General features: G+C 40.7%; 1 protein-coding gene across 1 annotated transcript in view; it reads left to right on the plus strand.

Annotated features, from left to right (window-relative positions):
• BRINP2 (BMP/retinoic acid inducible neural specific 2) overlaps positions 1–13,946 on the plus strand; it is a 262,091-nt gene that overhangs the window by 227,555 nt on the left and 20,590 nt on the right. Inside the window, exon 7 of the mRNA XM_018575321.1 lies at positions 6,545–6,767. Coding sequence (XP_018430823.1) covers positions 6,545–6,767 — 223 coding nt within the window. The remainder of the gene's footprint in view (positions 1–6,544; positions 6,768–13,946) is intronic.

A 13,946-nucleotide genomic window follows, 5' to 3' on the forward strand; every position in this document is an offset into this window, starting at 1 on the left:
TCTTGCATGCCTCTTCCTTTGCTCTATAAAGGTTACAACCTAATCTGACCTAATTAAATACAGGGAAGCATGTATCATATGATTTAAAGGAGGACAAAGGTGTTGGCTTAATATGGACATGGCAATAAGTTGTGCTTGGCTAGGCCTTGGCTCAGTGCACATTACAGTGGAAAGTATCCAAGCATTCAATCAAATCCCAATTTTCATTCAGGAAGTGAATTTACAAAATCAGTGCAGCTATCGCATTGGTTGATCTGGACTACACATATATTTTATATACATATATTGAAATGTTTACAGGTGGAAAACCTCCCCCCCAAAATATCACCCAAAGACATGGGCTTGTATCAAAAGAAAAAGTAAAAATCAGCAATGGACAGGATTCCTAGCCTTACAAAGTAATCAATTCTGCCTCAAGCACTGTTGCAGTTGAGCTCAGATGCATTCTCTCCCGGGGGTTGTTCCAAGCCCACTCACATGGCATCAAAAGAATTGAAAACAGCTGCACTCAGAGATCTGATCCTGCCATCAACTTTCTTTGTGCTATATGACCATGCCTCCTGGGCTCCTCTCTCTGACAACTTTCACTCTGAAGAGTACAATTAAGCTCTTTGTCAGAGGGAGGAGCCGAGGTGGGTTTTTGCAGGGACAAGTGGCACAATAACATTGACTGTGAGATCTTATATTTGAACGTGACTGTAGTAATTTCCTAGGATTCCTAACCTGTCTGTTTGATGTTTTCCTTAACGACTTGACTTTGTGCCCGCTACAAAACCAGCTTCTGTAATGGGAACCTGACAACAGGGAAGGTCCCTGAAAAGATATAGATTATTCTTCACATCTAACATCACGTACAGGGAAGTTGAGTAGGTTTGGCACAACTCCTCCTGAAACTAGTGTGTGTGGCTTAAGAGAAAGATAACTGTTGAGATCTGCTCTCAGTCAACTACCTTCCCTCATAGCAAATTATTTTTCCTAAATTCTTGAAAATGTAGAAAAAATTTAAGATGTATTGGACAGTTATATTTAGTTGTGCAGGCTTCTTGCAGGCACTAAAATTGCTTACTCCGATATCATTGCATACTGTGAGCTTTTCACAGTTTGCGGCAAGTCAGATTGAGCCCACTGTGACAATAATGAGGTCAACAGTGCCACCCTCATTTTCTCCAAAGTGCACAAACTAGTGACAGAAAAAGTAGCATTTAAATCTTATATCTGTGCTGAGCAACCAGATAAGGTGACACATTTAAGCCATTAACCAGCTTGAATAACTTTTGACAGAACACAGGCATTCTTAAAAGAAGGCACCATATTGTAAACTCTTTTACACTCCTGTCAGGGCATGGCATCAAGTGATACAGACATTTTCTTTAAAGGTCAGAATTGCAACAGCAGATGTTGTGAATGGTGCATGTTTCCATTACATGTGGTGGCGGTGGTAGCTACTGTGTGTGTAAAGAGTTAACTGATCAGTTAACCTGCCCTAGTAATCGCTCTCAGCCTGCAGTTGCTTAGATTGTTCTCTCTGAGCTGGAAAATCTCTGCACAAGCTGAGGCTGTGTGTGTAATATGTCACATGCTGGTGGCAGTGGTGGAATTGAAGAGTGTAGTTGACAAATGCTGGTTGGGAATGTGGTGTGACAGTTCTATTTATTTTAACTTTTTTTATTTATTAAACAATGAGTAAAGTAACAACCAAAAGAGAACAAACAAAGATTTTGATAACAGGATAGTAAAAAAGGGCAAAATGTAAACATCTCCATTAAACATAGACGGTAAATATAGAATATGCATATATTGAGTAGGGTTATAACCAAAGAAGATACCAAAACTAAAAATGTGAATATAAGATAATGGTTAAGAGGAGAAAAATGGTAGAAGAAGAAAAGAGACCACATTACCTGCCTGGCCAGGTGGATTCCATAGGTGGCAGAGAGACCAACCTAAGGGAACTGGGAGTGGGAGAATCAAAGGATTATCAAGGGCAAACTGTTGTTAAACTTCCACATAGTATTGTTTAGCCTCACCGTGAGATATTCCATAATATGGATATCATGGATACGGCGTAACAAATCCAAATAAGAAGGTGGCGTTACATGACGCTATTTTAGTGCAATGAGACATCTAGCGACAGTAAGGATATGGTTAAATTGTGGAGGCTTTAGACATGCGGGGAATAGGGAGACCTAAAAGCAAGTGAACAGGGTCTTCCTGAATCACTACATCCATCAAGGTATTGTGTAGGGATACAACTTGCCAAAATGGACAGATTTGAGTACATTCCCAGTAAATATAAAAGAGGTTACTAACAGCGCTCATGCATCTCCATCAAATGTGGAGAATTGCAGGATTAATGGAATGCAGAAGCTCTGGAGTGTGATACCGTTGGAACAATATCTCATATTGATTCTTTTTATAGAGGGTACAAATAGATGTTTTAGTTGCGTTAGACCAAATATCTTCCCAGTCCTCCATATCCAATAGCATACCTAACAATGTTTCCCATTTAAGCATGTATTTATGTTTGGGGAAGGGATCTGATGAAATAAGGTTAATAGGCTCATAAATGTCCGAGATATGATGTTTACATGTGGGGTAATCTAGGCACAATTGTTTCAATTTAAATTACGTCTGGTGTATGACCAAATTTCAGTAGCATGAAGCATAGGGGACAATAAAAGGTTGTTCTTCAACCCTATAGAAAGGGACCACAAAAGAGAATTAAGGTGGACTGGTGAGATCCAGAGGCTTTCAATTTCGATTCACCAGTTGGGGGGATGAAGAGCAGGCCAGGAGGCCATATCGTGCAGGTGGTTAGCTAAATAATACTGAAAGATATCCAGGAAACTCAGCCCTCCTTAAGATTTGGAAGCCATCATAACCAGCCTAGGTACTCTATGCCTGGATTAATTCCAAGAAAAAGTAAGAAAGGATCGCTGCAGCCTTAGTAAATCTGGCAACGGTACTCTAATAGGCAATTTATGTGATAGCTCTATCTAGAACATTAATATCATATCTAATTTCCTCCCTATCCTTTGTTTTTCTATTCTATTTTTTATTTTTCAGCCTTTCATTTCTCGTTAATTTCCCAGGCATTTGGCAAACCCCCTACCACCACCCATGTTTTATTAATAGTTGCTGCCATCACATTTATTGACCAATAGCGAGAGTCCAAGATTTTGCATCCTATAGTTTATATTTGTATATCAAGATGCTCCAGATGTCTTGTAATAGCTGAAAAAATAGTTATTAACTGTATGTGTTTACATCAAGTGTGCTGGTGGTGTCACCCTCCTGCCAATGCTGTCTGGCAGATGATTAGGAATCATAAAAGTGGCTGGACAGAATGACAAGTCCTTTGACAGATAAGCATATGTGTATTTCAACTGTGTATTAAGGTCTTATTCTGGACGTTAGCTTTGACTTTGTCAGATGTACGGATTCCCTGCACAGTGATAGAAATGCATTCTCGCAGGATTTGGGATCCTTGGTTTTCCCAGGATCACATGAGAAGGCTGACTGCATTGTTGAGTGAATATTTTATAGCATAATTTTTACTTCTAAGGTTTTATATAATTTTTTTAACATTTAAATTAATGTTTTTTTGAATGGGTTGGGGCCAGGAAATAGTCGTTGTTATGCAGTGGGTCTGCTTTAAACCTGCAAATTTAGATTTACCTTAAGAGAAGATAGTAGGTGGATTTGGAAAACATGTATTTTCTATATATCTTTGTTTACACTGTTTCCCTTTATGCAAGATTTTTTTTTATGGTTGGTATTCTCTAGGGATAACGTATCTCCTGCAGTGCTTCTTGTTGCTCAGCAAAAGGGCCCAGAGCATCTGACAGGTTCTGTGTGTAGCATCTGTCCTGTTAATAATGTGGAAGTTGTCGTCATGGCAACAGCAGCATACTGATGTGACTTAAATTGTAGGGATGCCGAGGAGACAGTTGACATCTCCAGTTCGAGAGAGGCTCCGGACTAACAGACGGGTCGATGCTGCATGGGACACTAGGAATGAAATATTATAAGTGGCTTAAACTATTGCTTAGCATATCTTCTGTCTGCCCGATGTGATGGTGAAGGTGACCGGCCTCTATCCTGGGGAAAGCTTATTTAAATACTTGCAGGAGGACAATTTACCATGACATCCCTCAGGATTATCCTCTGCTTTAATATGAAATAACACAAGAGCATACAACCCCCTGTGTTGTAAAGAAATAGACATGGGCCCTTACACTGTATATAACTCTTAAATATTAGTATTCAGTCATAACCTTCATACCATGTTTAATGTTATCCTACCATTTACAACCACAGTAACTGAAGTGCACGTGTTGCATGTACAGTACAAGAAGCCATACTGGGCCACTTGCATTTTGAATTCAATTAAATCTTGCAAACCAAAGTTTGAAAACTCCAGCACACTTAACTCAGCAAATGTACCTTTTGTAAAACAAAGATTTTATATAAGTAGTTCAAAATACTGATAAAATATCAGTTACTAACACAGTAAACTATTAAAATGTTACATAAAATTGGCCCTAAATCATTAGAGTTTCCCTATTAAGCGCATGTTTAGCTAAACAGATTTGGATGTAGGGAGTAGGGAATGGTTATGATTTTTTTCTGTCTGTGAACCATTAGGAAATGTTTCCTTTAGTTTCTGTCCCAGAGACACAACAGAAAGTTTAAGAAAATCTCCCAAAGGGAGGGGAATTCCCCTCCTAAACAGTTTTCCTTAGAATAGGTGTCCCCATTGGAAGATTTACCCTGACCCCTTGCTCTTGTGACAACTCTTAAATTTTTGATTTTCCCTCACTTTTCACCAATAAAGTTAGAGGGAGAATCTCTCCAGCGGAAACACAGGTAGCAATGAAAACGTGACCGGCTGGCTAACCCATCCCCATTCTGTCCAAAACAAACAACGTTTTTCTCTGTAGATATACTTTACATTATTAGCTGTGCCTCTATGGTTGCTGCATCTCACTATGTTTATCACAACAAGCTCACATACAGCACGTATGCCGATACCCTCTAAGTGTGTCTGTTAAGAACACTTTGCATTTTTTTTTCAACTGAATCAGACTAAGGGTTTCATTACTGACTAGTACTAAACAGTCATCAGTTGATAATACATAAAACTAATTATGACTGCAATATTAATAGAATGGAGTCTGACATCTCAAAGTGTCCAATGAAAGCATTGTGTAACACCAGCGATCAATTTAAATAAGTACATTCTACCATTATGTTTCAGATCAAGGTTCGATGTACCAAAATAGCCCTGCTCTGAGCCAATAGTCTCCATTGAATCGACTTTTGGAGTTATGCTGTCCTTTTACTCTTTGCCTGGATCTTCTTAGATATAATTATAACGTCTTCTGTCTGTGCCTGCAGTTTTCTGCTGCTGAAGTACCCAATTATGCATGTAATAGAGGTGGCCATTTTGTTTATAGCCTATTGCAGAGTGCCTCTGGTGAATTTGTAGGCTCTGTTCATGGATATTGAATTAGCACAATATATGTTGCTGTGCTGCTAAGGAGAGATAGCTAGTTTAAAAAACAAAAACAAAAAAACACAGTACAGTACAATACTCCAGTACAATGAAATCACTCATAAAATACTTGAATTCCTTGTAGTTTAAAAGGTTATCTTTTAATTGTAGATAATGTTTTTTTATACAGGGACAAGTATTCAGTTTAATTTTACCTAGGTAGGGTGAAGTTTCTCTCTAGCTATACTTGGAATTATTTGATCCTGTATATTGGCTTGCATGCCTTTTATTGGACACTTTGGACAAAGTGGATTACATGTTGTGGACAAATTATACCATCTTGGATTATAGTCCATGTATGGTAAAAAATGTCACCATTCTTGGGCTATAATCCAAGATATATTTGCTTAGATTTAAATCTGTATAATGAGATACAGAACACTACATATCCTTGTCTTTTACATTTGCCTCTGAAATGTTCAGACTAATTTAGTGATTCATAAAGTATTAAAATCAGAGACAACCATGGAACTAGCTTTTTGAAAACAAGGTTAGCAGTGGCAACCTACATTTGACAGCAGTCCTTTAACAGTGATGGCTAGAAATTACAGCTCCTCCTCACAAAAGTGATTTTGTTTATAACCGTGTGTTCTTGAGTTACACAAAAATATACCTTAAAACCTGACAAATTAAATAATGGAACTATTTAAAAATCTTGCATAGCGTGGGGGGCGTACGAGAAGCACGTGGCCTCCTACGCTCGTTTACACTTATTTCTGTTACATCTAGAATGCAAGAAGTTCTCTAATTATACAGGATTAATAATATCAAAATGTTTACTGGCAGCCTTAAACCATTATATACTGCCTCCACAGCAGCAGTGCTTGTACAGAGGAGGACGAGGATGCTAAATAACCATGTCTTGACATCACATGTGAACGTATGCCTCTGCTTTGTTTGACTGTTATGTAATGTAAAACAAAAAACAAAAAATTCTTGATTGAAAAAAAAATCTTGTGTTCTGATAAAGTGCTATTTTCTTTACAGCGGAGTTTCGGGCATTTATGAAGAATTTGCCTACAGACCGTTTCCTTAACATCACAACAATTTCAAGGCTCTGGAATGCAGATCTCCACCTGACGCGGCGCTATGAGCAACTGAGAGCAGGCTTCAAACAACTGCTGACCAAGTCTCAGAGGCAAATGCGCCGTCTGATTAACCTGAGTAAACACTGCCTACGCCAGCCTCAGTACACATTACTGCGGGAGAAGTAAGAATGCTCACATCATCACAAGGGGGAACACAAAACTGGTCTTCTTTGAGGCCATGTATAAAGCTATGGTCATGTGTAGAGCTTAGTAAACCATGGGTACAAAGAGCTTCCTGAATGAGAGTGTATGAGAAACTATTTTGTTTCCCACAGCAGCCAAAGCCCCCTTTTAGAAACACATACAGGATAGGCTGATTGGTTATTATATAGATAAAGAACAGTTGTGTTTCTTTTCAAACCAAGTTATAGAAGTACAGCAGGAGGGAAGGAGAAGTGGGGACGTGGGTCCGAGACGACTGGGAGATTTGCAGCAGATTTGATTGCTGTGTGTGTAATAGCTTTTTTTTCTTTAACCATTTACATAATGCTGAGATAGTTGGCTGCACCATCACAGGGCACTGAATTGTTAGAATCACTCCCTGCCCCTAGAAGTAGCTTGCTATCTAATGGCCCTTTCACAGTCTCACACACAATCAGGGCCGGATGTCCCACAAGGCCAACCAAGGCCCAGTCTTGGGGTAGCAGTGAGTAGAGGGGCAGCAAGGGTGTGGAATTCCTCTCTCCCGGTGCCCCGGACATGCAGTGACGGGTGCCAGGCATAGTAGTTGTTTTCTGCATTTAGCCCTGCTTTGGGAAAGCAGAGCTAAAGCGGGTAAAGCCGCCTATTGTTTTGTACAAGTGATCCTGGCAATGTCGCCGAGATCAATTGTATGCAGCCTACAGGTCTGCCATTTTCCATGGGGGGGGGAGTGGTTGGCGGGTAGGGGGGCGCATTGAGGAACCTGGCCTTGGGGCAGCAGAGAGAGTAAATCTGGCGCTGCAGTTAAATTTGGGTGGAAGCGACCCAGTTAACCCGACACTGTGCTTCTGGTTTGTGGGAAGGAAACTGGAGCACCGACAGGAAACCCACATAAAACCATGAAGAGCATAAAGCTTTGTACAGGTAGTGATCGCAGTCATAAATGCAGTGAAAAAAAAGATCAGCTCAACAGAGGATCCAGTACCATTTAAAGCATATGTCTGGCCAAAACGTCTTTTCTTAGTTTTGTATACAGCTGGCAAGAATTAGAAACCTTGTCAGGTTTTTACTGCTATCCAAGGCTCTGTTAAGAGAGATTTCCCCACATTTCCTGCCCTGCTGACAACATTTTACCAGACAAAAGTGGAACTTTTCAAATGAAACAGACAGAATAAAAAATGTTTTTCTTTATACAATAAAGGAAAGCTAGAACCAATTTCATACTTTTTTTTTGTGTCCCTGTTGCATATTTTCCCTAACCTGTCTCATGAAACCGTTGTCAGGACAGGAAGTCAGGGAAAAGCAGGATAGCAGTGGGAACCCAATAGTTCTAATCCTTCCACTCTTTATCCACAACTACAAAAATAGTTTTGGAGTTTCGGACTTTCCATACACTCTATACATGAGCTCCACGCTCATGATCTGTGTGCTCTGACCATGCCAGCACTTCTGGTCATTCCATCCTCTGCTTGCAAAGTGAATGCAAAAATCCCAGTGCTATGGATACAAAAACACCATTATACCTTCTCATAAGCCTTTATGCATGAGGTGGTTTCTGACTGTCATAATTAGAGACTCAGGAGCACATTCAGCAGATATCACCAAGCCCAGTCAGACCAAACCAATTTGCTGTTAATGTTTATTCCTTTAAAATCAGGGTTATAATTATTGTTCATTATTTTCATTTGAAGTTAAGCAATCACAATCTTCCTTCCTTTCATTGTATCATTGGTCTTGGGTGCAGTTCTCATTTTTGATCATATGAAGCTAATGGTCTTGAGCTAGCCATAAACTGGGGTTATAACATCTGCCTATATTAAAATATGTGTTCACACTTAAATATAAAAATATAATTACAGCCATTTTAGCTATGGAAAGTAATGTATTTCTCATAACTAACTACAATAATAAGTCACTGGAGCAAAGGCAGACTAATCCATCTATTATATTAATGATCAGGGAGTCCCACATCCTATAGAGATGTATGCTTACAGTAAATTAGATTTATGCATGTTAGTGTGGGCAAATCATCCGGGAACACATGCTTTATCTCTCATATTGCAGTATGTTTCTGGAACCAAAAAAAGGCAGTTTTTAAATTAAAGCTTCCCATTTTCAAAGTCAAGAGACATTTCTGAAAACTGGTGCTTGCATAAATTGTTTCATCCTTTTGGCTGGAAATTTGTTTTTAGCTTCTAAACTGCAATAGCAGAGGCATGCTGTTTGTACCTAAGATCAAAATGCATAGAGACTGACTAGGACAGAAGAGCAGGTTGTAGAGCCATCACCATCTGCTGATCCACCATTGAACCTTACTGCAATATTTAGTCTGCAAAAGCCTGCCATGAGTCACATGTCTCTTCACCATAAAGTCGTGGTATTGATAGAAACTGGAAGTCCAAATCATAGACTTATTGTATTACTGTGGCCTTATGAGGATTAGAGTCCTGCAATCTTCTGATTTATTCAGTTATGAAGTTGGATTGGTAGATGGTCAATCCACTCCCTGACTCTTTTATCGCTGCTATCAAGCAACAAAACATTGCATTCAACATAATTCAATCTTATTTAGTAAAACAGTACTTGAAGAATGAGTGTAGAGCAGAATCCACAGCAAAGAATCGGACGTCCCAGATTTGTTTTTAACACATTCTATTTATGCCAGAACAGATACATGTATTGGTTCATATAAGCTAATTACATTTCGTCAGATTAAAAGCTTCTTATGATAGACTAAAGAAGTTTGCTTTTCGGTGCATGCTGCTTGCTTTTGAGACAGTTCATTGACATGTGCATTTTTACTGTAGTTGACCTCCTTCTGACCTTCAGTTAACCTTTTCATATGCTTCATAAACCTGCTATCACGCTCAGCATAGTAAAACCTTGCTAGATAGATAAACACAATCAGCAGGAACAAGCCTTTAGCAAACACTGTAACCAGAGACAAGTTTGGGCAAGGAATGGGAGGCAAGAAGGAGTTTAAATAGGGAAGTGAGTTCAATGATTGGTTGAAAAAGAGACCAATGAGAAGACTCAGATTGTCAATCGAAAATGCCAAACAAACAACCTTCCAGGTTGTCTTCCTAACAGAGCAAGGCAAAGTACCACAATGTGCCTGATCCCAGGTTCAACTCACAACAAACCCTCATATCTGCTTCAAACTGCTTTTGCATTTCCATTGACCTCTATATGCAGAGAAGCAGTGACCTAAAGCATCAACACAGGCCCTAAGGCTGAGCCTCCATGGGCACTGACTGTAGTATCCAATTGCTGTGCTTGCCTGGTACTCCAACTCCATTCAGGACCCTCTCTTGCCAGGAGATATAAAGTATTTGAATGGCTGGGGCAGGCTGAATGTGTGACATGCAGGTTGGCGTAAAACAAGCACAGAGCCCAAGAGTTTGCCTTACTGCACACTTTGGAACTCACCAGATGGGAGAAGCTGGTAGATGTCTGGAATCCCTGATATATACCTCCTTTTTTAGGTAAGGCTCTGCAGAGAGCAAAGACTATCTGTAAGCAGGAGATACTCAAACAAAAGCGATTCACTGAATTAATTCCAGTAAACTGAAATCCAGTTGATTGCTGTAGGTATGATCATTGCTCACCTCCCTGCTGTGTAGTTATCTAACTTATAATAATGCTACCCTTACATGGGGCAAAAAAAAATTGTTTGGTGTAATGTCACTTTAATAAAATATTCCTTTCCATATACTTTATAAACTGATTGAACTAAATGCTGATGTGCACTTTGCTCCTTATAGCACAGGCTGCCAAGTAGAAATCTGCATTGGCCCGTCCCGGTATATCTCATTTATTCAGTCATGTCTCTTTCTGAAAGAGCACACTATATTTGCAAGCATGCATGATATTTACTCAGAGAAATTGTGCATACCAGGTATAGAACACAAGATAAGGAAACAAGTGAGTGGCGCCTTTTTCAGCATGAATAAAACAAGATATAGAAATAAAAAACTAAACAAAAGTATAAGAGCATGAAAAAAAAAAAAACTCCCACGTTTCAATTTACAGTTGTTAAATCAGTTGTTAAGGAGACTTTGAAAGTCACTGTTCACTGTTGCTACATAGTTCTAAGTGCTGTAATAGAGGTGGATAAAAGGAAGCCGGTTTCAATCAGTGGCCTTCTTTGTTAGATGTTAGAACAAACTTAATCATTTTTTAAAATCTTATTTGATGTGCTGTTCTCACACAACGCCTCAATGTATCACTGAAAGTGCCATATTTCATCTATCAGCAGCAGCAAAGGCTTCTGGGTAGAGAAATGCAAATAGCAACATCTCACCTTTCTGCTGATCCATTAAGCATATGCTCACTGTGCAACACAGTCTGTTAAGCATGGCATATTGTAGGTTAGCTGCTCTTCAATGTATTTTTTTTAGTCCTTAATTGCTCTCCAAATGCTTTTTTTGGGGGAAAAACAGAAATCCCTTTGACCTTTCTAAGAAGGAGGCAATTCCCTGGAGAAGCCCCTAGTGTATGGGATACATCATCATGGCAGACACAATTAGATTCGGGTTTAATTAAAGCTTAATTATGTAATCACTCTCACCTTTAAAAAGGAGCTAGTAAATAGCTGAAGCCTAGCTAGACATCAAGAGGTTTCTGGAAAGAATTTACAAAGTATCTTCAGTTGTTACACTTGAAAAACAAAATGTATTTGCAGTACGTTAAATGAGTTTTTGTCACATGCTGTAAAAAGGAATTAAAGAAGAACTCTGTGAATTTAAACAAACTACCCTTGCAGTGGGGATACCCCTGCACTGCAAGTGTTAAAGGGACATTAAAGGCAAAAGTCTCCCCCTCCCAGTGCTAATGTAAGGACTTAATGATGCCTCTTAATCCGATCATCTTCTTCTTTCCTGTAGTTTTCAGGAGTCCCTCCAGTGCTGGTGCGGGTCTCCGATCCAGCGCCGACTCCTCTGTCCTCCTCTTCTCTGATGTCCCACGGAGTCTGTGTGGGTGCACGCTGCTCCATAGACTTACCTTGTGTTTCTCTTCGTCTCCCGGACAAACATCTGAACTGTGCATGCGCCTGCCCCAAGATTATTGCAAAATTTTCAGATGTTCGGACGGGAGCGCGCGGCAGAGACACAGGTAAGTATTAACCCTTTGAAAAAGTTTTTTTTTTTAAATTGCTTGCTAGGAGTAGATATATGCAAAAACAAATGAGGGTTTAATAACTGTTTTGTGTCTTCAAGTGCTGGTTTTGTCGATCAGAATCAGATAAAGCAGATATACTCACCTGATACTAGGTCCTGTCTGGCTTCTAGACCGGTCCCCTTAGACTCTTCTCCCATGGGCTCTGGGGGCCTAAGGACCATTGACTTGCATTAGGCATGAGGATGCCAAGGGACATTACACAGCGGGAGTCGACGTGGAGAGAGGTGAATGCTAATCGCCACGGAACCAACGATCAGGTGAGTTTATCTGCTTTATTTTAGCCCCCTAGACAAAACAAGCACTTAACCCTTGCAGTGCGGGGGGTAGAACCACTGCAAGGATATGTTTTACAAATTCCAGAAGTTCTTCTTTAAGGCTAATCTCCAGCCTTACCTTCAGTCTTGCATATTTGTATAGTCTCCTGTACTGAAAGTGTTTACTTTTATTTCACTGGGAGGTTCTAACTTTGGGCATTAGAGGCTTCAATAAGTCACATAGAGCCCACCTTATTCCCTGGCTGGAGGACATCCAGCATCATCTACTGCTTTACTCCTCAGCTTCACTGTCACTGGCTCACCCCTTACATTCATTGGATTGTACTCTTTCAATCATGGAGGTTCAGCTTCATGCACATGCCACCTGCCTAGGAAAGTCCATTCCATCAGGCTAACATCCAACCATCTTTTGCATAAATCGCAAGAGCCATCTCACTGCTTACATTAGGGCTGAGGGTTTTTTAAAGATGTACTGAGGCAGGGGGCTGGAATATTTTCAGGAATCTATGTACAAAAACCTGCTGGCACCTCCCACCAGCCATGATGTTCCAGCATGTTACGATGGAGAAAAACACTGAACTTACCAGACCCATGGTAGATCTATCAGGCGTGTTTGCATTTACATCAGATTTCTCCTGATCCATCACAGTCAGGTTCACAAAATGGAACTCAATTTTATTTTGTTTTCCGGACCTAGATAGAGTTCGGGGTAATCGGATGTATTCAACGTCTGCCGATAGAATAACATTGGGTTTCTGATCAGATCCCTCTGAAAAACTGACAGACCTGATCGGCCCGCTCATGTGAAAGGGGCCTAATCCTTTTCTGCTCTACTAGAAAAAGTGTTTTTATTGCCATCTGTGATTTCATTGAGTCGAATTCCGCTCACTTCCTCCTGTCTGACACCTATCAGAAAGGAAGTAAGCAGAATTTCCCCCTGGACTTCAACATTCTATTCAACGTTTTAGCTCCAACCTGACAAATCTTTCAGTGCAGAAAGAGAATAAGCCACTTCTGTTGACTGTAGACATGAGGGCTGCCAAGGTAGCTCTGGAAGGTTGGGTAGGAGGGGGGAATAGTCACCCAATGGCTTAGAAACATTTATGTATGACTGGGCGGTTTCTGCCGGTGGCCAGGGGTTAAAGTCGATAAAGCAAAAACATTTTTTTAGTCTTGGATAGAGTAGGAAAGGGTTAAAACCTCTATCAGGTTATTCTTTTTTACTGTCTTTGTCCAGCTGGGGAGATTTCTCTTAACTTGTTGTCCTGGAAACACCACAAGGAAATTAGAAGAATTTCCCTCTTATACAGTTGCCACTTGAACAAGTGTCAGTGGCGGAACTACCACCGGTGCGAGCGGTCCCGCCCACAGGGGCCTGAGCCTACGGGGGCCCAGTATCTATTCAAACACAGCCCTGGGGCAGAGATGGGGGGGCCCCTTGGTGTCCGGCCGCAGGTTACCATCGGATCGGTATGCGGCGGGCCCCCCCATCTCTGCGCCGGGAGTAATCACATTGGCTGACGGGCCCCCTGTGTGTGACGTGTCCATCTCAGCGTGCCCGTGTACTCAGGTGGCTGTCTGCTGGGTCCTCACGGCCGAGGCCCAGGGCTGCCCCCTGCAGTACCTGTAGGCTTTTTGTTAATTCTCGGCTCCCTCCACAGTTTTTGCGGCGGCCGACGGGCCCCCCCATCTCTAACCCCGGAG

Source organism: Nanorana parkeri, unplaced genomic scaffold (assembly GCF_000935625.1).
Source record: "Nanorana parkeri isolate BGI_ZX_2015 unplaced genomic scaffold, ASM93562v1 scaffold52, whole genome shotgun sequence".
Classification (NCBI taxonomy): Eukaryota; Metazoa; Chordata; class Amphibia; order Anura; family Dicroglossidae; genus Nanorana; species Nanorana parkeri.